We start from the raw sequence: 25,447 nt of genomic DNA, 5'->3' as shown, positions 1-25,447 counted from the left end.
CAAGTGCACTATCGCTTAGGAAGAATTCACTGGAGGGGCTTAAACTCAAGAATGGATTTAACACACCTGGACACCCAGTAGGACTGAGTCCCAGTTTTACATGCCTCATGCATGTTCAAAAATGGGATTAGACCAAATGGTCACAGCCATCACAATAATTAAGAACAAAAGTTAACGGTAATTACAGGGAATTTATTCAATTTCAACAGGACTGAGGAACACATGCAATTCATAGAAAAAGCTGTGGTCATTACCTTTTAATTCTTGCCTCAAAACCACAATGAACTGGTCTCAGAGTTGCTAGCCCCTAATGCTGTAGGTCTGGACTACTACATTCCCAGAGCTCTTCTATAACTAATTTCTCACACGAGATATCACACAGATGCATCTTGTGTTTGGTCTCAAAAGAGGTAATACCAAACACTTTCTATGATACATGCTCAGATTGTACAGAGGTACTTGCCCGTAACTCATACGTATGCATCTTCCTCACTATGACAAAATAACGAATGTTACCTTGATATCTAAATCAGACCACATCAGACAGAAGCAACTGTCTCAATTCTGACCACAAAATTAGCAAAACAAAAGTGGCCAGCTACCTGGTATTTCCCATGGTTACATGAATAAACAAGCAAGTAAAGAAATAAATACATAAAAATTCCAATCTAGATTTAAAAAAAAAAAATCAAATCAGGAAGTCTGTTTGAGTTCTACCAGCAACTTATTCAGTTTATTGCATAATCAGACTGATGGTAATACACAAATCTCTTCCTCTTCCTATTAATAGTACCACAGAAATACCATTAGAATGTGGGAAGTTAACTACTTCCCACATAGGAAAGTAAGGACTCCTATGTATGTCAGAAAATATCGATAAATCAGAGAAGAAAGTTAAAATACAATCTCATTCCCCCTCCCCAAAAATGCTCTAAAACCTAAAGACAGAAAAGAACGCTGCCTCAGTCTCATGTCAAGCTATGACAGAAAGGGTATGTTTGTCCTCTTTTCAGTCACACAGGAAAATGTGTAACAGTGTTTATTTAGAAAACAAACCCAAAAGAAATGTTGCAGATGAACCTAAAAGTTCCAGGGAAAGTATGAAAGCCACATGCTATTTATGGTTCCTAAAATTAATCTGCAAAAGTCTTTTTCTTCTAAGTCAATTATTGCTGTATTTTCTAACGGACATTACTCTTGTATTAAGTCTAAGTCACCTCTTTAAGTATTAAGGACAATATATATTCATAAAAATATTTTTTGTTTTATGAAATCTAAAGTAATGCAGAGTAACAGTACGAACAGTAACATAACAGTACTAATTAGTATTTGAACTTGATTTTAGGAAAAAACAACCCTATCTGCAAAGAAAACATTTTAAGTAACCCAAAATTAGTAAAAATCATTCAGTAGCACACACACACAATTTCTGTAAATTCTTTATTGCATGGATTAAGAAAAAAGTATTCCCTTTTCTACATCAATTCTCAGGGTCCAAAGAGTTACAGGATGTGCCTTACATACAGTTCAGTTGTGGTGATGTCAGAAGAACAGTTCAATTTTCCGCAAGTCAAGTTTGTTTTACAAAATAGGAAATGAAACAACAGTTATTTTAGAAAAACACTAATTAAAGCTGCCATTGATGTAATTAATTCCTCCCAATTTACAATGCAGCTTAAATCAACTCACTCTTCACCTGGCCATTATCCACTTTACATACACGTCTTCTTTTCTAACATTTTTACTGCTGTTGGATATTTATTTCTAAAACACTAGTTCTCAACTTGCTGCAGCATGTACATACTATGGACCCTTGGTTATTAATGTTTCGCATTAAACATGTTGGTAAAAATATGAAGAAGCAGAGGCAGCAGTGAACAATCGTGTTTGTCAGGGACTCGGTCGCATCTTAAAGGCTCCACAGCATAGCAACAGCCTTGCAGATACCAACATCATAATAGTTGAAGTAGCAGAGGCCAGCAAAGGTAACGGCTGAGAGTACATACAGACCTGTATTGGCCAGTTTAATTGGTGTATCTCCATGGACATAGTCAGTTATAACCTGTCCAAGACCCCTACAGAATAAGAGGGAGAAAAAAGGTGAATCAAATGTGCATTAACACAAAATGTCGTCCAGAGAACCCATTTCAACACATCAAACTGGCAACAACCTGTTCCATTGCCTGGAATTTCCCCGCGTGGTCACATCCAGTATGGCACCAACACACACACACCAAGTAAGTGAAGAAATGCTCCAAAGGCAGGCGAGCTTAGCTTTATGTATTTTATATTTGAAAGAGCTCTGCCAAATACGTTCAAGGATAGCCACATTTCAGATTAATTTTGTACTAGATTTGAGGGCTTTGGGAAGAAGCTCCCAGTGACAGTGAGGAAAGTGCAAGAATCCCTGGTGTAACTTCGTGAGGGCAAAACTGAGATTTAAGAAAACCTGCCATCCCAAACTACCATGAAGTTCCTTACCTGTTTTATCCCTGTGACAAAGAACTACAGACCAGGATCACCCCAAGAATGTAAATGCTGCCAGTTAGGCCAACCATGCAGCTGGATCCTCTCCAAACTAGACTCATCTAGGCTACTCACATTAAAGATCACAGCAGAACTACACTTAAGATGAAGAACATGAGCAAGCATCCACTTCCCAGGAACCAAGGAAATAAGGATCAAGGTCTCAGCTTCTTTAGTGGAATATTTGCTATTAACTCTTTGTTATGCAGAATCTCAACACCATTGAGATGTACAAAGCCAGTCCACAGCACAGAACTGTAGAACAACAACTTGTTTTATATAAATCTGTCCTGTTTCTGTTCCATCTGTTCATACAACATTGATTCTTCTACAAGATAAAGATGTCCAAGATTCTACACAGTCAGTGGCAAGGAAGTCCTCCTAAGGTAAGATCCTGTGTAGAAGAACACTAGAGAATGTTTATGGATTCCTTACTAGTAATATGTATCCTGCCTTCTGACTGAGAGAACAGTGCAACAAAAGAAGCCCAAGCTACGACTAGTCTTGTCAAAGATCACAACTGTCACAGAACCTGGAGAGTAAAGACTTTGTTTGCATCTCTTTCTAGGTGTTTTATACTAGATCAGGAAATAAGTCAGTAGACTTACTGCCATATACAGATTTAAGACCTAAGGCTTGGAGCCACCCTGACTATCACACTTTACTCTTAATTCTGAGGGACCTATTGTGCTTACCAGTGGCCATGGAGAGTGAGGGCTGCAGCCAGTGAATAGTCCATGGCTGGTCCAGGATACAGGTAGGCTGCAGGAAGGAGACCCAGCAAGAGGACACTGACAGCTCGCTCACCTGTCCAGTGCAAAGACGCAGCCTTGGAACTGCCTGTAAGGAGAAGTATTTTTCAGTGCAAAGTTCCTGTTCAAAGCGCTGTAACCTTAAAAACAGATACCTCGTCCTTATCAGCACCACACAATTATGTGTTTTCTCCAACCTGATTACTAAGCTTTCATCCAAGCAAAACCCAGATGCCTTTGAATTACTGCTATAGAATATATCTCTGTTTTACAACATCTAAAAGGTTAATTTTAAATAATCCTATCTTTGCTGCTGCTAAGGAAGAGAAGCTTCTATTACTAGAAAAGAATAGAAGCTCAACAGGTAAAGTCAAAACAAACACCAGTCCTACTTTCACAACCTGCGATTCAGGACTAAGGTCCAAGTCAACCATCACAGGAAAGAAGTGTCGCTGAAGGCAAAGCCTTTTTGTCTAGTGAATTTCCTGACCGTTATGTACTATTTACTACTTCCGCCTTTTGAGAAATGGCTGTGATATCTGGATGGACACAACTACAAGCTTCAGTGAATGGCACATGGTAACTCTGTGCACAGTTTTGCCCAGGAACCATTAACTCTAAATAGCAGATTGAACTTCTGGGACCATCACAGTGATATATGGCCTAGAAGTAGCCTGAAGGCCAAAGGATTTCAGTCCTCCATTGACACTCAGCTGGGTACAATGTGAACCACGTAACAGATGACTCTAGAAACAGAAATACCAGTTAGGGAGCTCTGTAACCAACTCTTACATTTTAGAAGCACAGAAATACTATTAGGGAGGAGGAAAAAAACGCAACCAAACATCTAGAAGGTTCTGGAGCGAACCAAAACCCTAACACCATAAACAATACTTTGAACCAGAATGTCAGCATCAGCCCAGGCTAAAAACATCAAGGACTGATCTTGTGAAATTACCTTTATAATACAATATCCCCAAAGTGCTTACCTACCACACAGATATTATCCATCTAAACCAAAATGCATGTTTTTCTTTGTTTTTGCAACAAGAAAGGCATTTAGAAAAGTGACAAGATAAGGAAAGCAAAGGACCTGAAGTAACACATGAAAGGGATCTAGGTTGTGGACTAATAAGCTGTCCCTGTAGAACTCCATGGCCAAGAACGCTTCATAGCACATGCATGAAGTCTGTTGTTAATATGAAGTCCAGAATAGAAAGGGAGGAGATGGCTTAGCTGTGTTTAAGCTAATTTCTTTTACAAGTGTTTCTTCATCCCTTCAGCTTCTAAGTCGCATAGTAACGGCTACAAAACATCCTTAATCTCCGGTCACAACATTTCTCATATTTAATTGCACAACTGACCGACCAGAACCTGCTCTTGGCATGGTTATCTTTCATCACTTCCATGTTTTCTTACCACACGGAGAGAGGAAAACACAATCTAAGAAATACTCTCTGCCTGCAGATCAGACTTCTCAGATTAACCTCAGTGAATCAGAAGCCTTACTATTCAAGAAAGAAGTCACAATTGCAGTGTCTTCATATTATTACTGCTACTGAACCATAAGAAATGTTAAACCTTCTTTCTGATTCCTTTTAAAATCTTTCAACCTTTCTTCCACACTTGAAACAACTACCACCTTTGTTAATAAGCAGAGATGCACTTTTTTAACGTTCAGTTAATGATTCCTGTTTAAAGACTTGCCATATTCACAAGCTTGATACTGCCACTGCAAATGTCAGTTTCAAATGTCAGTTTCAAATTCAAGCAGTGTAAAGTCAGGTATACCATCAGAGCACGGCAGAGTGCAAGCCAACAGCCGTGCTATCCACTGACAATAGTACTGTCGCAGGTGATGGTAACACGTTCTGGTAACACCAGGAACCCCATCTCACCCAAGAAAAACTACTGTGCCACGCGTCATTTTTTTCTGCCCTTGGCTGCTCACATCTGCCGTTTAAAACCTCCTGCCTGGGTCAGAAAATCAGCAGCCCTGACCAGGCGCGGGTGTAAGGGGCACGCAAGGAACAGGCGGTCTGGCTGCGCTGCAGAAATCGTTCTGAGGACGGGGGTGTAACGGCTCGGTGCCGGCCGCGGGGCAGACGAGCCCCGCCGCGCGCACACACACACACACGCAGACGCAGCCCCGCACACGGCGGGGGCGGCCCCGGGGCGCAGGACGTACCGTGGCCCTGCTGCGGGGGGCTGTGGCTCTGCCGAGCCGGAGCGCTGCGATCGGCGACGGCCGCCAGGACGGCGGGGCGGCGGCCGAGGGTCCTGCCGAGGAGAGCTGCGGAGAGAAGGGGGAGGCGGCGTGAGGGCCGGGCCGGGCCGGGCGGCGGGGCGCGGGGCCGGCGGGCACTCACCCGTGTGGGCGCCGCGGGGCCGCGCCAGCCCCGCCCGCAGCAGCACCAGCGCCGCCATCGTCCCCGGCCAGCCCAAGGGCACGGCGCACCGGAGCTGGAAGCCGCGGCCGCCGCAGCCCTTCCGCTTCCGGGCTGGGGAGGGCGGTGGCAGCGGCGGCGGGGCCCGGTCGGCTCCGCTGCGGGGCGGGGGGTGGAGGAACCGCGGCCCCCGGGCTGCCCCCGGCTGCGCAAACGCTGCTCAGGACGCAGGAGATGCGTGGTCGTATCTTAAATCCGCAACAACGGCCACAGCCCCAGGCGCTCCTCGCCTGCGCGTCTGCTCGTGAAAAACGTTTGCGCGAGGGAAGCTGTACAAAATAAACACCTTCGTGAACATTTGCTGTGATGTACGTAAAGCAGCTGCACTGTTACTGCATCACTGACCAGCAGAGAAGCAGCTGCCGCAAAAGAGCAAGCAGCTGAAAGCAAGCTGAGCCTGCAGCAGTGCCTTCTCCGCGTCTTTGGCATGCAGAGAACGTCTTTTCACTTAAAGTGAAAAGAGGGACAGTAAGCAGAACTTGGAATGAGGACCTAGGGGCACTGACAGTGTTTCGTACTTGTTCAGGTGTAAAGCTGGAGCAGTGGTCAGTCACTGACACACAACAATCACATCAGCACAGTACATTTCCCCAGTGGCTACTTTCCACTCCATCCTCCCTTACTTCATCTCCTCTAAGCCCTCCACAGCTACCTGGTCTGATCAGACAGAAACACATGGCACAGGGAGAACACAAGGACCACCTAGGCTTCTCAGGCCTGTGCTCTGTCCCTGGGCTTTACTCCAAAACAATGACAAAAGCATCAAACATGTCTGGATTTATTTATTTTGTTAAAAGGCTTGGCTGTTCAACTGCAGGGAGAACAGCCCAGTACCAATTTATCCAGTAATACATTGGGCAGACCAGAGACAGAACACAACACCCACCGAGTTCTCTGTCAGCACAAATGGTTTCAGCTTTCCCCTAGAGAGAAGGAAGGGTAGACAAAATGGCCAGCCCATGCCAAGATTTGGAGAGAAGTCTAGAAAAAGCAAATGCACTGGTGTCTTTTCTTCATCGTTATGGAAGAAGTCACTGCACCTGCAGCCAGAATGAGAGTATTCCCTCATGCTCCCTTCTGTGTCCAGCTGACCTTGTGCATGCCGCCACACAGGTCTGCTTTTGTTGGAGGATGAGAAGACAAAACTACTGTAGGGTTAAATCCAGTGACATTTCCTCTGTTGTCACGATTTTTTGTCTCTCCCCTCTCCTATTGCAAGTCTTGGTCATTAATTTGGTAACTCAAAAAAGCAATCTGTTAAAACTTAATTTAAAAAAAAAAAAATAATGGTGCAAACATGCCCGTTTTCCCCCTGCAGATAGCCTGTAACATTTTCGTGCATCAGAGGTCAACCTGGTCACAGAATGAGAATCTGAAGTTGGCAGGACTAGCCAACCTGAGACAGGCAACTGCTCCCCTGATTTTCTGAATGTCAAGTCAATGAAAAGCAAGGGAGCACCTACTGCAGGCTGCCAAGGCTCGGTTTCTCCCCTGTGGGCTGGCGGGATGTATATAAACCACAGTGCTGAAACAAGTTGTACCATGGGGCAGTGCTGAAAGATAAATACCTGCCTCTGTCCTCTACCTTATTGTTTGAGCTGCAGCCTAGACTCATCAGTCCTCATCTGAGCTATCCTCTGATTTTTCATCAGCGGCCACTTTCCAGTTCTTCCTCTTGTTCCTCTTCTCTGGTACTTCATTGTGCCTCTCTGACACAGAATTCTGACGTTTCTTTCTCTTTTTTGGGGGCCGTTTCTCTTTTTTCTCCTCAGATTCACTGTCCTCAGAGCTGCTGGTGGTTGAGCTGCTTGCACGAGAAAGGTCACTTTCCTGCCCAGAAGAAGAGGTAGGTTCCCTGGCAGGCACTTTCCTGGTCTTTTTCTTGCGCTTGTGTTTCCCTTTCCGGGTGCTTGAAGTCTCCTCTTCTGAGCACTCGCTCTCCCGGGAAGAATCTGATGATGTTCTCCCCTGCTCCTTTTTCTTTTTCTTTCGCTTTTTGTGTGATCGCTTTTTTTGCTGCTTCTTGTGTGATTTCTTTGTTTTTTTCCTTTTGTGTGACTCATGGGCAGTTTGCTTTCCCAGATGAGACTTCTTCTTCCCATTGATAGCATTTTGTTCATCAGCTTCTCGCTGGTCACTGTAAAAAGAACAAAGGATGACCAAAAGGAAGCAGACAGGCAGGGAGATAGCAGTTAAGCCTTTTCTCTCTCAAAGTTTTAAGCAAGACCATCAATTCATTTGGCTAGAGCAGGGAAGCAGATGCTTTGACAGATGTGGTAGGTGCAATTTTGTTTCAAGTGCTTATTAACAGCTTGGGTGCACACCTAACTAATACCCCTGTTTAAGATATTTGAGCCAGAACCAAGGAGAATGTGTACTGAAAGCCACTGAGTGATGAAAACTCATTTATAGCAGGTTACTTCAAATCTGTAAGCCTGACAAATATTGTACTTGATGATTCTGTTAAGTGTAGTTTAAAAACAATTAACTCTAAGATCTTATTTTACAGTTAAGTCTCCACTCTCCAGGATACTACAGGAATTTATATTCTCCAAATAAGGAGAAACACAGAAAATACAGGTACACTATAGTGGAAAGGAGAACCTGGAGCTGGTATTTGAGAGGGTGTACACTGAGCTGATTTGGATGCAGCCTACTACTCTGGCTTCCTGTTGGCCCAGACAGACCTTCCAGATTCACAGCATTTTAGTAACTCTGGCTAAAGCTGAATGTCTAATTACTACAAAAGATGCAATCTCTTCCTAAGACTCAGACAAGAGGGAACCACATTAATGGACTAGATTTTTTTCACTGGGTGTCTGTAACTAAACAGTATTGCTTTACATTCAGGTCTGATTTATATTCAAAGCTTAAAACTCAGTTAGTAAAATTTTCTGCATAACCTGACAGAAGTAAGATTCTGGATACATTAGTATGCCTGCTTGCCTTACCTATCTGTATCAAATTCTTCAGGATACAACTCTTTATAGCCACTGTGACCCCATCTGTAAGAAAGGAGAACCACCTATTAGAAACAGACAAGGTGTTTAAGGAAAAAATATAATTCTGAAAAGACAGAGCCACAGAACGAACGTGAATTTAGACAGCAAAGGGCTATCAGAACCTTCCCAACAAAGAAGGAAGGAAATATGACTGATTTGGTTGGTACTATTTAAATACACCTCATGTTCTCAATCTCTTTTCCATTTCTAATTCGGGAAAACTACAGCTCAAATTTCTGTAAAATAACCCTAGAGAGCACTAACTTGCATTTCTCAAGATTTTTTAAGTTCCTTGGGCAAAGTAATAAATATTAAGCTTAGTTGCTAGGTTTAGGGCTGAGCTTTTGCTGCGTACTGTCACTTAGGAACTCTATAGATGAAAGCAAATTAGGTATTGTGTGACACTGCAAAAGTTTGTGCATGTTACTTATTAATTCCCAAAATGAGATCAAGCATTATTTTATAGCAGTATGTACTGAAGAGAGAAATGTGCTAACTTTTTGGTACAGGACCCCAGAAAGGTGTTTTAATTATAGTTATAATCACAGAACATTAATTCCCCCACAGACCTGTCTGGCAGGTTGGCTTCACATTCATACAGCTTTTTATTCCAGGATCGGGCCCTAAGGAGATCATCTTCGACTGGGTCAAGAAATTGTGAGTTCTTTGTTTTCCAGTCAGCCCTGTGGCCCTCCTCATCAAAGCCATCGCTGCGCATCCGACTGCTGCAGAGAGAGAACAGTTGTCCTTCAGCTGTCAGCTCTGATGGAGAAACTTTCTGAGCAAGGGGTTAGTCCAGCGAGAGGAGCAAAAATCCAGCAAGTCTTGGATGTCCATCTATGCAAGAAGACCAGCTATCATTTTAACAGACAGTCACCATTAACAGCTCTCACAAAGCCAGTTCAGTAGCTAACACTGGTTTTCAAAACTCACTATGGCCCTCTGTGCACAGCAAAATTCTTGACAGAGATGCTCACAATGCAAAATTAGAGGAAGGGGTTATCTTGCCTATCACAACAAATGCAGTTCTCTTCCTCTAGAATACTCTGCAGGAGCAGACTAACAATACACAGTGAGACATAGGCTAGTAAAAGCAGCAAAGAGGAAACGGAAGAAGTAGAACTGACTTACTAGAATTGCAATTTGCTCAGGTACCAGGACTAAGACCCCAAATCCATAGAAAGCACCAACAGTTTCGAGTGATCTCACATGCCTGTGGCTCTAGTTTTGTTTCTCACTTGAAACGCTGCACTTCCTGAGCCAAGCAGCAGCCGTGGATTTAGCATAAGTCTGAAAGATGTTCTCCCCTGAGATACTAAAACCACTTCCTGCAACATTCAGGCTTCTGAGAAGCCTTCACGGTAGTAAGCCTGACACTCCCCCTCCACCGCCCCTGCAAAACCCCAACCCTCCCCCCAAACCCAGCTTGTTTTCATGTAGCTTGTGAGATCCTCAGGCATGTCCAAATGATTTAACAGATACTGCACAAGCAGCGGACAATACTGGTGTGTTATAATGGTGCAGGACCTCACACCACAACAGTTTTGTTTACTGCTAACTTAAACGGCAATCCATTAGATTTTCCTCACAACATTCTGACATATTTCTTAAGCACTTCCTACCTCCACTGCTTCAAAGACCTTGGCCTACTTAATGTTGTATTTTGAAGATTATACATCTAGATGAAAAGATAAAAGGTCAGACTTAAGCACGTCTAACCTCTTTCCAGGGACTCATTAAGGAGAAATTAAATATATCTGTAGTCTATGTAGTCTTCATATATTGTAAACACATAGTCATCACAGAATGCTCTTAAAGTAGTATAAAACAAAAGGGTTCAGCAACTAAGTCAATACAATTATCTCCTCTACACAATTAAAACCCACCTGGAGGTGTCTGACATCATTCTGCTTTGCCTTTTCCAGTACGTCTCTTCAGTCTGCTTCTCCCACTCCCTTATTTTCCACATTTCTGTCTCTTCCTGAATCTGAAAGTCACAGAAAGGAAACGAGTGTAAAATTAGGGAAACTTTACAGACATGTAACATCAGCTCCTAGTTCAACACTCCTGCTAACAAAATTCACAGCAAGCTTTCCTACCGCACTGAAACAGTTTATTTCTAGCTATAACCAAGGTAACCAAAAGGCAAATCTCTTGATGGTAATACCCTAACAAAGCACATAAGGATAGCAGCATCAGAAATGGTGGGTTTGCCTGATTTTGCTCTCTCAGCTGTTCTGGCTACCCTGCTTTGTCATTCGTTACCATCCCAAACACATGTACTGTCAGAGAATTTGGCATATAAATATCATCTGGAAGGACCAGCCCAAAACGAGGAGTTACACTACAGACTGAAAAAACATATCATGCAAATACTGAGTGGTTTCGCACAGATTTATGTTTATAGACCCTGACTGTAAATGAGTGATTTTATAAACACATGAAATAAATGAGTTGGATCTGCTGACTTATATCAGTAACTGGTTAAATAGTTTGCTAAAGTTAATGGAGTTTCTTAACCTTGCACTAAAACACTGCCTGTGCACGATAACACAAAGTTCAAATTCTTTGATGCAATTAAAAGTACATACGCAGTACAACGATAAAAAAACCCAACCAAACAATTAAAGGTTCGCTTCTTTCAAAAAGGCAAACAGTAATTTTCATTAAAGCCCTGAGACAACAGGATTTTCATAGTGCAAATTTAATAGGTAAATCTATATATACCTTCAAGCCTCGCCAGGATAAGAACTCAGGAAAAACAGCGTTAAACTGAAAGTGAGACTAACGGTATTTATGTAGCTGATTTCAACAAGCTCCTCTCCTCTCTGCGAAACGCACCTGCTCTCCCCACCGCCAGATCCCACCGCGGGCATTCCGCCCGCCCCGCTCCCCACCACCGGGGAGCTGCCAGCAGTCCCGGGCCTCGCACACGCCTCACGGCAACGCCCCGGTGATGCCCAGCATGTCTCCACTCGGACCCGCGGACAAAAGCCGCCTGCAGAAGCGGGCACGGGGCAGAGCCAGGCGAAGAGAAGCCACGGCCGAGAGGGAGGACAAGGGGCCGCCGAGGCCGGCAGCCCCCCCCAGCCCCGGCCGTACCTTGTTGTGCGCGCCCGTGTGCCGGATGACGTTCCGCAGCAGCACCTTCCCCACCGGCACCCGGGACATCCTCTCGCCCTGCACAGCCCCGCGGACGCCGGCCCCACCGGCACGCCCGGGCCCGCCACGCCGGGGTCGGGCGGGGGCCGCTTACCAGGGTGCCCCGCAGCCACGGGAGCGGGCGGGCCTGCTCTCCGCTCCCGACCGGAAGTGGTCCGCCCCGAAGTGCCTCCTCCCGGCAGCACACACCGGGGCGCTGAACCGCCGCGGGCCCCAAGCCGCGGCGACCCCGGGGCGAAACGGCCTGGCGGCGGCTCCGGGGACAAACGGGCAGCGTTCAGCTCCGCCGCGGGGCCAGCGGGGGACACCGGCGGGCGCGGGGCGAGGATGATGGCGGGGCCGGAACGCGCGGGAGCAGGAGGAGGACGGGAAAGGCGGGAGGAGCCGCAGACCGCGGCACTTCCGGTTGCCGTCGCTAGGCGACGGAGGTGGCCATGGCGGGCGCGGCGCTAGCGCGGGTCGCGCAGCTCTGGTCGCTGCTGGACGAGATGGCGGAGAATGAGCCCCAGGCCTACCGCCGGCTCCTGCGGCAGCAGCGCGCCGAGGCCGAGCGGCTCTGCACCCCGCCGGAGCCTCACCTGTGCCTGCGGGCCCGTCCCGCGGTGGGTGCGCGGGGTTTGGGGCTCGGCTGGGAACGGGTACGAGGGCGACTGCGGGGCCCGGGCGGGACAGCGCGGGCGGGGCGCTCAGCCGCGGCGCCGTGTCTTGCAGGGCGTTGCCGGGGGGCCGCTGTTCATCAACGTCTGCAGCTGGAGGAGGGTCCCGGCGCCCAAGACCCCCGCTGACCCCACGCCTGTCAGCGTGGGGCCGCTAGAAGAAGTATCTGGCGAAGGAGGTACGTGCCCACAGAACGGCGCCTCGCCCCGAATGCATTTCTGCCTGCAGCAGCGCAGTGCCCGGCAATCCCACGGAGATGCTCGCTGTAACAGAGGGCGGTGCTGTGCCGTGGCCAGCTCTTAGCTCGGGGGGGGGGGGCAGCACGGCAAGGATGCGACAGGGGTATCTCAACGTGGACTCCGAGTCCTTCGTTTCTGAAAAAAAAAAAAAATGAGGAAACACAAAAATTGCAGGCATCTAAATCCTGAGAAGTACAGAGGCGCTAGGAATCTCCTTGACTACACATACTCATGTTGACTTGGATCATGTTCCCGTGCTGCTCTGTTAACAGAGTGGAGGATCAGCACATGGAGAGGTGTCATCTCTAGACAAGGTTGATAGAACTACTTCTCTGCCCAGAAGCCACAAATTCATTTCCTTTCCTTTTAAATAAAGTGATTATAAAGAACACCCGCGCATGGTTCCATAGCAACAATTCTTACACATAACTTATTTTCATAGACCTTTACAGCATTATAGATATTGCATATAACCCAGATGTTCTTCAGAGGGGAGAAGAAAACCCAGAAAAAATGGAACGCTTGCTCCGTTTGACACTTAAATTCATTGAGGAACGATGCAACCTTACTCTTTCTTATTTGTACACCATTGAATCATTCAAATTGAAAGGAAGCCTGGAAATGATGCAGCAACGACTGAAAGGAAAGCAGATGCCCACTCCACATCTCAGTCAGAACACAAAGAAGGGTATGTAGAGATCTCCTGTTACTTATCTGCATTCACCTCTGGTGTCTTACAATTGAGAAACTGTAGTGAAACTAGAACAGCAAATTCCCTTTTTCCTATATCCACCAGACATGAGAACTCTGCTTGGGTTTTGATCCTTTTAGGTGCTAAGTTTCTTTTGCTGTAACCTGAGTAAAAGAGGTTGCTGCTGTAACTAGTACAACTTTTAGCCCGTTGGCAATAAAGCTAAATCATGGGCAAAGGAGAAACTGCCAGTAACAGTCTTCAGCTGACAAAATTGCTAATTACAATTAAAACTTTCATGATGTATTTGTCAAGTGGTATAACATTACAGTTCTTAGTAACTGATGTGTGAAAAACTTATTTTTCTTGAAAGAACTGACACTTGATCAGCTGCTACACAGTATGGAAGCTGAGGACTGCAGCAATGCTCCTGTGCTGCTGAAGGAAGAAAGTATTACACAGTCTAAAGTGCATCTGATAGAGGAAATTACCAGTACTGAAATGCCAGAGAAGCCAAGTACCCCTGTCTATGAAATGATCACTGTGAAGGATGCAAACCAGAAACCACTCAAAATTGAACTGAAAATCGAATTGCCTAAGGTTAGCTCTGTTTCTGAGTGTGATCTGAGAATTTCAAAGGTAAGATTGCAGAAAGAATAACCTTGTGTTTTCTGTCTAGTATCCAATTCCTAGAAATGCTTGCTGCTAATTCATTGTCAAATAGTTAATCAAGTATTTTAATTTTCTTGGTTTAGGATGACATAATCATTGAAGTCCCCGAAAAGTACAAATTACAACTAGATCTGCCAGAATTGGTGGATGAAGAAACAGCTACAGCAGTATTTAACAAAGGAAAACAGGTATTGTTTATCACAGTGCCAGTTGCCAAGCCAGATCCTTAAAGACTGCATCCTCTCCAGTTCATGTCCACAGATGACAGAACAAAACAAAAGCCCAGAATGAGAATCCTAACTTTTAGCGGGTGATGAGGATTGTTCATGGACTTTCTAATCTTCAGGGGTGAATACCTCAAATGCCTTTAGAAGATGCACGTAGAAAAGGAAGTCTGGAAGAACACTAGCACCAAACTTACAAAAAAAAAAAAGCAAAGATTGTAAATATTCAAGGAGTACTTGAATATCTTAACAGCTGTAGTAAAGAACCATAAATGCATGCATGCTTTACTACATCATTCATTTTGCCTTAAGGTACAGCAATAACAGTTGTGAAGTTATTTTGCTAAATAAATTGACTACTGGATTCACATGGTTAGAGCAGCTCTCACATGTATTTAATGCTGGAACAGCCAGCAGAGGTGTGTCATACACACTTCTACCAGTTGCCCTGCATGATGTTTTCTTTAGGACAATCCCTGCTGATCTTAACTGGAATAATCTTTGTAGTCTTTTCAGTGACTGAATATACTTGACCTCACTTCTTATCGGTTTGGTAAACGCTGAATGACACCATGAAACAACAGACCTATTCTGTACTATTCAAAACAGCATATAGAGATTCAAAGCTCAGGAGCACTTAGTGCGAAGCTAGAAACCAAAAACAATCTTGGAGCACCTCAACTAGGAAAACTATCTGCATTAGTTTACAGTAATACACAATATACAAAGTAATACAAAGCAACACAGAAAAACAACTTCAAGGATTACTAAGCATTACTAGAATTAAGTGGGAAAGGGACAAACAAAAGTTTAAGTGATCTTAGTTTCATGACTGATTTGGTAGTATGCCATTCTTATGGCTTCTATGCCACATTTGCCCTACAACCAAGTTTCTGTACCAATATTCATCAGATCAGAAACAGCAACAAATTGGTTTTGAGCTGTAACTTTAAAATACAGGCTTACAAAAGAGCAGTAACTCCCAGCTTTCCCTCTTCTTTGTTTCAAAGCAACTTAGAAGGCTGCACTGAAATACTGTTCAGTGGTCATAGTTGCAAGTTCAAGCTGAAATTCTATCACTGCTTGAGCTGAGCTGGCCTGTTGCAGGATGCAAGCAGTACCAGAAGTCCCTATCAGCACTCCAAGCACACACACTGCATAGGATTTTTTGAGTTGCAAGTGTTCCAGAGTCTGACAGTCATTCAGAGAGCATTTCCATTGGATAAACTCTTTAGTGTTCTTAAAGTGAAAGGTCTCTGTAGCCAGAATTTGAGGTTCTGGTGAACACTGCAGCAAGGAAGCCAGGAAGATTAAAGTTCACTGCTGCATAATAGTAATAAAGCATGTATTATTTTGGAGTATTTGTGATTACAATTTAAGGTTAATAGGGTGAGTTTCACTATCAGACTGAAAGGCTAACAGCTCTGATTGTGCTATAGCAGTACAGTAAGCCACACACGACTGAAGAGAAAAGCACTGGAATATGTTTTAGTAGTTGTCAATTCCAAACATTTAATACAACATAGGTTCACTAGAGCAAGTCTGGAACCAAGATGTTTTAGATCACTAAAGAAAAACCAAAACCTCAATGCACTTTTCTGCTTAAGCCAGGCATGAAAACCAGGTATCACAGCAACCAGACATTAAATAGTTCCCACAAAAATATTTAATTTCCATAGTATTTTCTTTCAATATTTTTAGTGAATTTTGTAGAACTTTACAGGAGACAGTACTTAATGCAATATACAGAATAACAGATCAGCTTTAACTTTTCTTTTTTTTTTTCCAAAACTTCTCCCCCCTCCATTTAATTCCCCTGGTCACTTTGTAATTGCTACACACTTGTCCTTTTTACATTAACATCTCCATGTGGAAAGTGGAATTTAAGAATGTTCAGCACTGCACCCCTTTCAGGATACAACTGGGGTAACTGGACACAAGTCCAACAAACTATTGAAGCATTTTACATACAATATATACATGGATAGCACATTCTGCAGCTTACTGAGGCTGGGACAACATAGACAATTCAGGGAAGAACCACAGTACCAGTGACTAACTCAGAGCTTCCTATGTTAGAATGCCTGAAAAAAATTCCAAACATTCGAGTCATCACATGATTAATATCCACTGATGGGATTATTAGCGTGTGTGATTTGCCTATATTGGGTTCCAACACACAGGTTCTCTTGAACATTCTGCAAAACAGTTACTTCCATGGCATCATAGTCTGATATCAACTTAGCAAGAGGAACAGCAATGCAAGTTTTCATACAAAAAGCACACGTAAGTGAAACTCCATGAGAAGACAGCACATTCCCTGTGGTATCTGAAAGCTGTGACCCCACAGATATCAGTGCTCTTTCACCTTACTTTAAAGTGCTCAAAATGGATCACATAGCTGAGAAGGTCCAGACCAGTGTCAAATTCCAAGAGAGATTTGGAATGCTAACACTTGGCCTTTGAGAAACTCATCCCAGGAACTCCAGTCCCTTAGTGCATCTGTCATAGTTGCCCACCCCAGCAGGAGAACAGGATGATAAGGGAATTTACCTTCTACTAATTTGAACATTTCAGTTACCATCTCATCTGCACTCCTGTGAAGAGATGTTTATAATTAAAATTTCTGAGAACACTGAGGTCATGAAATTGCTTGGTATGCACCCCCGTTAACCCTAGTTTAGAAGCAGATGGCAGTACGCATACTGCCTGGATCATTTTTAAATCTGGGATGCTTAACTCTGTTTTGGAAGAGTTTGCAAGTTAACTAACTGTATAAAAATACAGTATAGCTGTAATATTGCTCTGAAAAGCACTTTTGCAAACTTTTTCTGTACAGACTGGTAATAACATTACCAGATAATATAATACATATTTAAAATAAAAAAGGAACTCTCTTAATAAGACTAAACACTAAAGTCTAAATAGCTTGTTTAAAACAAAACAGTGTGACCCAGGAAAATTTTGCTTGCATGGTAAAATTATAGCAGCATGGTTACTGGCTTTTCAAGGAAATTCTTGAATTCAGCAAGCCACTGTGCTCCAACTGCTCCGTCTACAACACGATGATCACAGCTAAGTGTAACAGACATCACACTGGCCACATCAAATCTAAAAGAAGGAGAAAAAAGGTTAACACAATCCTCTGCAAGTCAGTGCTACTAACAAAGCAAAAAAGCTTTTATCAGAGAACCAGCAATAGCAGTTGTTGCTTGGTAACATATGTTTCTCCCCATGGACTTCTAAAAAAGATTACATTGGAGAGCAGATCATATTCACTCCTTTTCTACAATTAAGAAACAAGTTTGTATGTTCCCTTTAGGACATGAAGCCCCAAATAATCCCATTCTCCTGGGTCTATACTAGTTCCAGCTCGAAGCAAGGCGATACCATATACAGGACACTTGAATTATAATCCATCCCTTAGGTTTTCCTTAAATGCAAATTTAAGCAAGTTTTTAAAGAGGAACAGGTGCCTAAACTGTTGTGGATCCCAGACTTTCGTCCACAGCTTAACTTCACTCTCAAAGAAAGAAAGAGCCTTTCCTTAACTTGCAAAGAAGTTGCAAGAATAAATGTATGGCAGATCATTAATCAGTCACTGTATTTCTCTCTAATGCCTGTGTGACCCCTTTATACAAGATTTCACTGTACTTCTTCAGAAGGTACTGAAAGCAGTATGTCAACAATATTTTTTTTTTAAAATGATAATCTAATGGGTGTGTTAGAAAACTAGGCATTATTTCAAAGTCTGAATTCAGAAGCTCAGTATAAGCAGAATCAGATTAATACTTACCCTTTCTCGTTATCAGCTGGCACTAGCCTTTTCTCTGAGGCACCAACTGCAAGGATGCAGGCTTGAGGTGGATTGATTATGGCAGAGAAATTCTTAATCCCATACATTCCTAAATTGGAAATTGTGAAAGTACCACCCTACAAGAAAAACACATTCATAGTCAAATTCACAAACACTGTTTCACGTGGAACATCAATGAACATGGCTGAAACATTACAAAATAGGCTCTGCTCATTCTGAACAGGGCTTCTGAACAGAAGTCAAGGGCAGCACTCTTCAACAGCAATCCGAGTTTCTCACCTGGAATTCATGAGGCTGAAGTTTACCTTCTCGGGCTTTAGTTGCCAAAGAAACCACATCCTTACTAATGGAAGCCAGGCCTTTTATATGTGCATTAAACACAATAGGGGTTATAAGCCCTACAGGAGTACTAACGGCAACGCTAACATCCACTACGTGATTTCTGCAAGATACAAAGGAGATGCCAGTTACTCTAGCGAGATAACCAAGAAAAAAATTTTCAGAACTGTTCAGACAACTCTAAATTAATATTAATTTTGCAACAATTATTTCACCTTGCACAGCAGCCTCAGACACAAGGTTCTCAGCACTTTAACAAAAGCCCCTCAACCTTTGCATTATACCTGTTCCCCTCCCTCAAAATCCCAGCAGAAGGTCTGCTATTTTGCCATGAACTCTCTACTGAACAAAGAAAGTTTCTGGCTTCGACCGTACCATAAACTTACTGCCTAATAACTGTGTCCATCCATGAAGAATTTGCCTCAGGCACCTTCAAGCATGCCAGAGCAGAAGCTTTAATTATGAAGTCATTGACAGAAAGCTTAATGTTATCCGAGACCTCCTGAAAATAAAGAGATTTGAGGCATCAGTTTGTCTCTTACACATTAACTCAATTAACTTGGATAGTCACTGCCATGCAGCCTTGTTAGAGAAAATGTTAGAAAACAATCACGCTACTTGTAAGCATTAGTATTTGAAGTGCCAAGATAATTTAGGAGGTGAATACATCTCCTGCATAATTTAAGAAGGTACAATCCTTTTTAATGTCTGTTTTTCCCTAAACTTGGCTTAGAATTATTATTTTGCTTACATTTTCTACCCTTTTTACTCTTAAAAACCTTTTTACCCGTTTGCCCTACTTTCTACCTGGAAGAACTGAACACCACCGAGCAGAGTACAAAGTGACCCTCTCTTAGGGAAGTCAGAAAGCACACAGTACCTGGGTAAAAAGCCTCATTCTGTCACAGACAGTCCAGAACCGATCCATGAGAGGTAGAAAAGGCACTGAAAAGACTATTTTTTCCAAGCCAAAATGGCGTATCTCAAAAAAGTAGGGTGGGCAAACCTGTGAGAGAATGCTTTCCCCCCCCACACACTCTCTCCATGCCTAAATGCTTTACCTGATTAAGTTCTTTCCTTAGCACCAGTACTTCTCCCATGTTTACATCAATAGAAAGGTAGTAGTGAGGTATTGTTTGTTTAGACTGCATCAACCGCTGAGCAATGACCTGCAGGTATACAATACAAACGATGAAAAGAAATCAATATGGAAAATTCATGACTGCAAATAATGATCTCAGAAAGGAATAACACCTTCTTACCCTCCGAATGTTGCTGATAGGGACATCTGTGAAGGTCCCCACTGGTGCTGCTGCAACTGCAGCAGCTGCAGGAACTGCCTCTAGTGCTGGAGCCTGCAATTGGATAAAGGCGGCGTAATTCACAGTACTATCCAAATATCAATTGTACTGAGTAATTCAGTATGTGGGACAAGTGCTGAGGCTAAGTTGCCTCTTGCTTAAAAGCAGCAGATATTTCTACTCTCTAGCCTCTCCAGTACCCACTAGGTTCTTTATAAGCCCTATATTTGATTATTAAATGTAGTACTTGAGCGATTTAGAAATGCAACGCTGATCTACACTGCTACGAAGCTCCCAGAACAGCAAGTCCTGCTAGATGGGTGGTTTACATACAGCAGAGGTATGCTAGAGGGAACTCTCAAGCTGCACTCGGCCACATGCCTTCCAGCAGTACACAAAGCAACACTTCCATCATCTCATATAAAATACAAGCAATGGTACAAGAACAGATTTGTGGCAACGACAGCAGGCTGTTGGTTCATAAGCCTGGCTTTCATTATAGTTGCCTGTTTTCAGCAATGTTAGATCAGCTGTGGCTGGGCTCACCTCAGTCTGTAACAATGCAGCAACGAAATACGCACAACTTTTTTTCTCAGTGAAATACAAAGGGACAAATAAAGAAAACTTTGTTCATGTTTCTGACAGGTTAAGCTGTACAACCTAACAGTCACCATAGCCCACACAGTGCCATAACCCAACCAATCCAGCAATAACAGTTCCATATAGTAACTGCATTTCTACAGAGCATTTCCATCACTATAATAAAAATCCATTCTTAGAGATCTCAAGCTTACTCACTGGAGCAACCTTTGGTGGCACAAATGACTCCACATCTTTCTTTGTGATTCTACCATCTGGTCCAGTACCTAAAAGGGTCAAAGGAAAACATAAGAGGATTTCAATTATTTGCAACAGGGCATTGCTTCTAAAGGTACCAGTTTTATTCAACAGAGAGAAGTCACTTAACACCTCTGGTGAGGACAGCTGCACAGTCAGGATGTTCCTGACAGGGAGGAAAGAAAAGAATAGGTAGCATGTATCTAGAGGGACAGACACTCGATAGCGAGAGCAAGGAAGGGGAAGGGCAACCTACCTTTCACTTGGGCAAGGTCAATTCCTTTTTCTGCTGCCATTTTCTTTGCCAGGGGACTAGCCAGCATCCTTCCTTTCTGGGGAGGTGGCCCAGCTGTGGGGATTGGCGGAGCAGAAGGAACAGCAGGCTGGGGAGGAGGAGCAGTTGCAGGAGTTGTCACCACCTTAAAAGAAGAATCAAAGCCATTAGCTTCAGGATCATTCAGCAAAAGCCTTGAAGGTACAGTAGAGAACAGGACCATCTAATTACCAGTCAAGAGAATAGTCACTAATCTGAAAGAATTTTCAGATTCAGGGAAGCTTCCCAGTGCCAGAAATTTTAAATCAGAAACTTCCTGGGAAGGAGGTCAACTAAGCTGCTGAACTATACGCCAAAAAAAGGTGAAATAACTAACTTATACTCCCAGTTTTCAAGGATGAGGCATTAGTACTGGCACAAGCATTCACAGAATCATAAACATTATTGTTGGAGCCAGGGATTCACACTGTCAAACCAGCAGGACAGTTCAGATCAGACCTCTTAATGGGCCCTATAACTTCTCTCACATGCTAAGAATGGTCCTTACTGGTGGAGGTGGAGGAGGAGGAGGAGGAGCTTGTGCCTTCATGTCAGTTACTGCAGTGTCCTGGTAGTCAGCAAAGGCTGGAATATCAGACTCTTTCTCCACAATGATGCAGAGAGCTGTTCCTAACGGCACATCTCTTGTTCCTTCAGGCACCAAGATTTTTGCCAAGTAGCCTTCCTCCTGCACTTCAAAGCCTGTAAGGGAAAGAAAACTGGCTTGGTGTCTAATGCAGCTGAAGAGTTCATCTAAATGCTGCTTCTAAAGACTTTGGTAGCTAAAGCCCGGTGGTATATTTAGTAGGCATGAGAATCCTTTTCAGTGCAACTGGTAGGGAAACATCTCCATGCACCTCTACGTTACTAAGAAGGACTGATGAAGGAATATAAGTGTTTTTAGGAGCTCTGATGTTTAGCTCTCCAATGGAATGAGAAGTTAACAAAACTTGGTTTAGCTGCTCCCCAGTTTCACATCCTGAGCAGCTACGAGAATAGTTGGCACAGGGGCTACTCTGGATCCTCCCCTTTTAAGGGTACCTCATCCAATCTTGGCTTTGGTGTTGACTCACCTATTGTGGCTTTATCTGTCTCAATTTCTGCCAGTAAGTCTCCTTCGTTCAGTTTCTCCCCAACCTTCTTCTCCCATCTCTGCACTGTGCCCATTGTCATGGTAGGTGACAGGGCAGGGAGAGTGACCTGTGAAGCCAGAAAATACAGGATCAAAATCAGATTCTGGTAATCCAAAAGGAACAGGAACACAGTTTTAACTCCTGACTAAATGACACCAACCTAAAGAAGTAGTCAGCCTTTAATGCACTCCTAAGTCTGGCTCCATTACAGCAAAGCACAGTGCTGTGCAATACTGCTAGTGTAGCTTCTTTTATCAAGGCCTAAGCAAGAAAGCACGCAAAAGCAGAAAACAAGAAATGTATATATCAAAATAATTATTACCACCATCGCATTGGGAGCGTCTTGCAGCTGCGATCTGCAAGGCTAAAAGGAAGACTGAAACAAGTCACTTTTTCTGCAACAAACAGGTTTGGCCCCTTGAAAAGCTATACAGACTTGTCTTCCAATAAGCACTCAAAGATGCTGTAGGTTTGCACATGCATATTGCTGTGCAACAAACACAGCACGTGTGAGTACAGCTTCAGAGCAGAACTGGACAGGTAAGGCAAGCAGTGGTAAGTAAGCAAGCTACAACACAAGTCAGATTAAGAAGCCCTTAATTAATTCTTTGTTCAATTACTAACTTTGCATAACACCTCAGACAAATCAGTTCCTACATGTATCATCTGTGGAATGAGGTTTAGTATTTCAAATTTTCTTTTTCAAAGGCGTGTCACAGAAATACCCCATTACAAAGTCCTCAAATACAACAACAGTGAATGTACACTTCAATATCTAAGCAAGGTAAAAGATCATCCACAAATACAACTTGTTATTAGTCACCCACAAACACACCTGGTGTGTTCACCAGAGTATCACAGACTTGAGTTCTGCTCCGAGATGTAAGCAGGACCTTCAGAGCTTATTCGCACTTAGCACAGGGTCTTTTTATATCAGAAGTGTCCAAATAATGCAAACGTAGAGGTTTTTCTAGACTGCGTAACAGTCCTGGAGAGACAAGTCTCTCCTCTACTAGCAACTGGGATGCTAAAATAATTTTCTGAAAAAAGCCTTCTGGGACCTCCCCAAACACCTGCTTTAAGCATGCAACAACTTGAGTGGCACACACTCCTGTGATTATAGCTAGTAACTCCCCACTCCAGATAGTATTTATGACAAAATGCCCTGGAGCTAGCAATGCCAAAGACAGAAAAAGGGCACAACAAGCCTTAAATCATCAGCGATGCTCGCTTACCTGCATATGGGGAGGATAAGAGCTGCCAGGAGCCTGAGGAGAAGGCTGAGTTGGTGGTGAGGGAGCTGCAGCTTGAGGGGGAGGCACTGAGGCTGCAGGGGGGGCAGATGCTGCAGAATCCAGAGTATAATTTTTAAAGGCATCAATGTACTCAGGCCTAGAAAAAAAAATGAACCGCGAAACTAGTTAGATGACTGTTTCTAAGCCTTTCACACAAGACAGAAAATTCAACTCAAGGGTTAGCAAAATACATACTTTTCTACTGTGATACATATTATGGCCCCAATAGGAACATCTCTTGTTCCTTCTGGCACGAGGATCTTGGCCAAGTAGCATTCCTCCAGGCTCTCAAAGCCAACTGTTGCTTTGTCTGTCTCCACCTTTGAGAGAGAACAGGATACCATTACGGCAACAGAAAACACTAGTTCTGGAAAAATCACCCTGTGGCACCAGCTCTAGGAAGGTATGCTCTCAAACAGGTTATGTGCTGGTCCTCCTCAGAAAGAGGAAAAGCAGCAACCAGCTTCGAAAGGCTGTTAGCCACTTGTTCCCAACAGCATCTACTGGATTCCGTGATCTTGAACCCAAGATCTGTGTTTAAGTGAGGGCAACCAGGGACAGAACCCAGGATGCACATGCAGCTCATCAGAAACGCAGCACAGCCTGTGTCCCCAGGATACCTCTGCTATGAGCTCCCCTTCACCGATCTTGTCACCCTCCTTCTTTTCCCAGCGCGCAATGGTGCCCATCTGCATCGTGGGGGACAGAGCTGGCAAGGCCACCTGTGAGGAACAGGGCAGTGTTACAACTCAAACAGCCCTAACAGTAGGAACCCCACACATAGGGATAGATGGGTCTTCAGCACAGACTGGGACGGGGGGGCACAAAGGAGAGCCTGTCTGCAAATCCCCAGCAGGTCAGGACTACCTCCAATCTGCTGGTAAGACCCCAGGGCAAACCTATACTGGTGTGCTGAGATGGGGCTGACCAAGAAAGGGAGAAGCTATGCCAGCGGACCAAAAGAGGTACGGGGAAAAAGGACTAGTGGTGAAGGAGGTGGTACCCGACGACGGTACAGGGACTTGGGGCAGGGTGGCAGCAACGGTATGCGAACTGCTGGAGAGGGAAAAGAACTGTAGTTCCCCGGGGCAAACTGAGCTGCCTAGTGAGTGGAAGCAATATCCGAAGAGAGCGAAGGGGCTGTCCCCGAGGCAGGGAGGGGAACACGTGTCTGTCCTTTGAGGCACCCCAGTGGCTACAGGGACACGAACCCCAGAGGGGTACGGGGGGCACCTAGAGTGCCTAGGATAGGGGGGAGCGGGGAGCCTCTCACCTTCTGGTGTGCCGGGAGACTGCAGCAGCGGCATGGGACGAGCCGGGGCCAGGCAGGAGGCAGCAGGAGCCCGCCAGACCGGTGCGTGGGGCCGCGGCCCAGCGGCCCGGCCCCGACCCCCGCCGCCGCGCCGCGGCCGGCCCCAGAGGCACTGAGCGCTCGGCAGCTCCGCACCAGCCCCGGAGCTCCCGCCGCGTCCCGGGCTACGCGTCGCGCCAACACCCGCCACATGCTGGAGCCAGAGCCAGAGCCGGAGCCGCGGCCCCGCCGCCGCCGCTGCTTCTCTGTGACCTCCTCCGTCCGGGCGCGGCGCCGCACGGCCCCGCGCGACACTGCCGCGCTGCCGTAAAGCGCGGCGGACGGATGGCGGGGCGGGTTGGGCCTGTAATGGCGTCGCGGGGGCTGCGAGGCTGCACTGCGCAGCGGCGGGAGGGCCTGCGGGAGCGGGCGGGTACGCGGGCGCTGCAGCCGCCGCAGGAGCCCAGCCCAGGCAGAGGAGTCTGATCGGGGGCTGTCCCCACTGCAGTGGTTGCGATGATGGCTTCTGCCTGGTACGCGGCAGCACAGGCTCCCCCAACCAAAGACTTCCCCTACGCTTTGGAAGCAGCAGTGTTTTGCAAGGGCTTGGAAAGCACAAGGGCAGAGTGCTTGGCACCATAGCAATAAAATTCCATCACAGGCATTGCTGCTGTTTTAGCCATGCTGAGTGATTTAGGACTTGCCTTGACGGAGCTCAGCCAGCTGCAGCCGTTTACACAACCTTGGGG

At 44.9% G+C, this 25,447-nt stretch overlaps 4 protein-coding genes across 7 annotated transcripts; 1 reads left to right on the top strand and 3 right to left on the bottom strand.

Moving 5' to 3' along the window:
• Positions 1 to 1,426: 1,426 nt before the first annotated feature.
• On the bottom strand, positions 1,427 to 5,750 carry SDHD (succinate dehydrogenase complex subunit D). Its single transcript, XM_068418244.1, has 4 exons — positions 5,648 to 5,750; positions 5,467 to 5,571; positions 3,222 to 3,366; positions 1,427 to 2,075 (listed from the first exon to the last, which is right to left on the bottom strand). Exons 1-4 carry the CDS (start codon positions 5,703 to 5,705, stop codon positions 1,910 to 1,912), a joined length of 474 nt encoding a protein of 157 aa, XP_068274345.1. The 5' UTR covers positions 5,706 to 5,750; the 3' UTR covers positions 1,427 to 1,909.
• Positions 5,751 to 7,260: 1,510 nt separating this feature from the next.
• Positions 7,261 to 12,055, bottom strand: NKAPD1 (NKAP domain containing 1). Of its 3 annotated transcripts, none has more exons than XM_068418240.1 (5): positions 11,830 to 12,055; positions 10,614 to 10,714; positions 9,297 to 9,452; positions 8,677 to 8,730; positions 7,261 to 7,862 (listed from the first exon to the last, which is right to left on the bottom strand). In XM_068418240.1, exons 1-5 carry the CDS (start codon positions 11,896 to 11,898, stop codon positions 7,340 to 7,342), a joined length of 903 nt encoding a protein of 300 aa, XP_068274341.1. In that variant the 5' UTR covers positions 11,899 to 12,055; the 3' UTR covers positions 7,261 to 7,339. The 3 variants fall into 3 exon arrangements, with proteins under 3 accessions (XP_068274341.1, XP_068274343.1, XP_068274342.1); XM_068418242.1 differs by having other exon boundaries at positions 11,984 to 12,053; XM_068418241.1 differs by lacking the exon at positions 11,830 to 12,055 and adding an exon at positions 11,569 to 11,809.
• Positions 12,056 to 12,305: 250 nt separating this feature from the next.
• PIH1D2 (PIH1 domain containing 2) lies at positions 12,306 to 14,795 on the top strand. 2 transcript variants are annotated; one of them, XM_068418181.1, is made up of 5 exons: positions 12,306 to 12,491; positions 12,601 to 12,724; positions 13,228 to 13,473; positions 13,850 to 14,115; positions 14,232 to 14,795. In XM_068418181.1, the coding sequence occupies exons 1-5, from the start codon at positions 12,324 to 12,326 to the stop codon at positions 14,376 to 14,378; spliced, it is 951 nt and encodes a 316-aa protein (XP_068274282.1). In that variant the 5' UTR covers positions 12,306 to 12,323; the 3' UTR covers positions 14,379 to 14,795. The 2 variants fall into 2 exon arrangements, with proteins under 2 accessions (XP_068274282.1, XP_068274281.1); XM_068418180.1 differs by having other exon boundaries at positions 12,306 to 12,724.
• Positions 14,796 to 16,020: 1,225 nt separating this feature from the next.
• Positions 16,021 to 25,002, bottom strand: DLAT (dihydrolipoamide S-acetyltransferase). The gene is made up of 14 exons (XM_068418179.1): positions 24,681 to 25,002; positions 24,028 to 24,129; positions 23,603 to 23,727; positions 23,348 to 23,504; positions 22,053 to 22,179; positions 21,488 to 21,681; positions 20,923 to 21,085; positions 20,628 to 20,695; positions 19,791 to 19,883; positions 19,590 to 19,697; positions 18,915 to 19,030; positions 18,469 to 18,631; positions 18,169 to 18,305; positions 16,021 to 17,483 (listed from the first exon to the last, which is right to left on the bottom strand). The coding sequence occupies exons 1-14, from the start codon at positions 24,909 to 24,911 to the stop codon at positions 17,354 to 17,356; spliced, it is 1,914 nt and encodes a 637-aa protein (XP_068274280.1). The 5' UTR covers positions 24,912 to 25,002; the 3' UTR covers positions 16,021 to 17,353.
• Between the last annotated feature and the right edge of the window lie 445 nt (positions 25,003 to 25,447).

This window comes from Nyctibius grandis, chromosome 25, assembly GCF_013368605.1.
Source record: "Nyctibius grandis isolate bNycGra1 chromosome 25, bNycGra1.pri, whole genome shotgun sequence".
In the NCBI taxonomy this organism is placed as follows: domain Eukaryota; kingdom Metazoa; phylum Chordata; class Aves; order Nyctibiiformes; family Nyctibiidae; genus Nyctibius; species Nyctibius grandis.
This window is presented reverse-complemented; position numbering and strand designations above follow the sequence as displayed.

Coding starts and splice junctions, on each gene's coding strand:
- SDHD (XM_068418244.1), bottom strand. CDS start 5,705: ATGGCGGCGCTGGTGCTGCTGCGGGCGGGGCTGGCGCGGCCCCGCGGC. Junction 5,572..5,647: donor GCCCCGCGGCGCCCACACGG/GTGAGTGCCCGC, acceptor TTCTCTCCGCAG/CTCTCCTCGGCAGGACCCTC. Junction 3,367..5,466: donor CCCCCCGCAGCAGGGCCACG/GTACGTCCTGCG, acceptor TTCTCCTTACAG/GCAGTTCCAAGGCTGCGTCT.
- NKAPD1 (XM_068418240.1), bottom strand. CDS start 11,898: ATGTCCCGGGTGCCGGTGGGGAAGGTGCTGCTGCGGAACGTCATCCGG. Junction 8,731..9,296: donor GAAGCCAACCTGCCAGACAG/GTCTGTGGGGGA, acceptor CCTTTCTTACAG/ATGGGGTCACAGTGGCTATA. Junction 7,863..8,676: donor GAAGAATTTGATACAGATAG/GTAAGGCAAGCA, acceptor TTCTTTTTACAG/TGACCAGCGAGAAGCTGATG.
- PIH1D2 (XM_068418180.1), top strand. CDS start 12,388: ATGAGCCCCAGGCCTACCGCCGGCTCCTGCGGCAGCAGCGCGCCGAGG. Junction 13,474..13,849: donor CAGTCAGAACACAAAGAAGG/GTATGTAGAGAT, acceptor TTTTCTTGAAAG/AACTGACACTTGATCAGCTG. Junction 14,116..14,231: donor GTGATCTGAGAATTTCAAAG/GTAAGATTGCAG, acceptor TTCTTGGTTTAG/GATGACATAATCATTGAAGT.
- DLAT (XM_068418179.1), bottom strand. CDS start 24,911: ATGTGGCGGGTGTTGGCGCGACGCGTAGCCCGGGACGCGGCGGGAGCT. Junction 21,086..21,487: donor CTCCTCCTCCACCTCCACCA/GTAAGGACCATT, acceptor TCTTCTTTTAAG/GTGGTGACAACTCCTGCAAC. Junction 19,884..20,627: donor TGCCACCAAAGGTTGCTCCA/GTGAGTAAGCTT, acceptor ATCCAATTGCAG/GCTCCAGCACTAGAGGCAGT.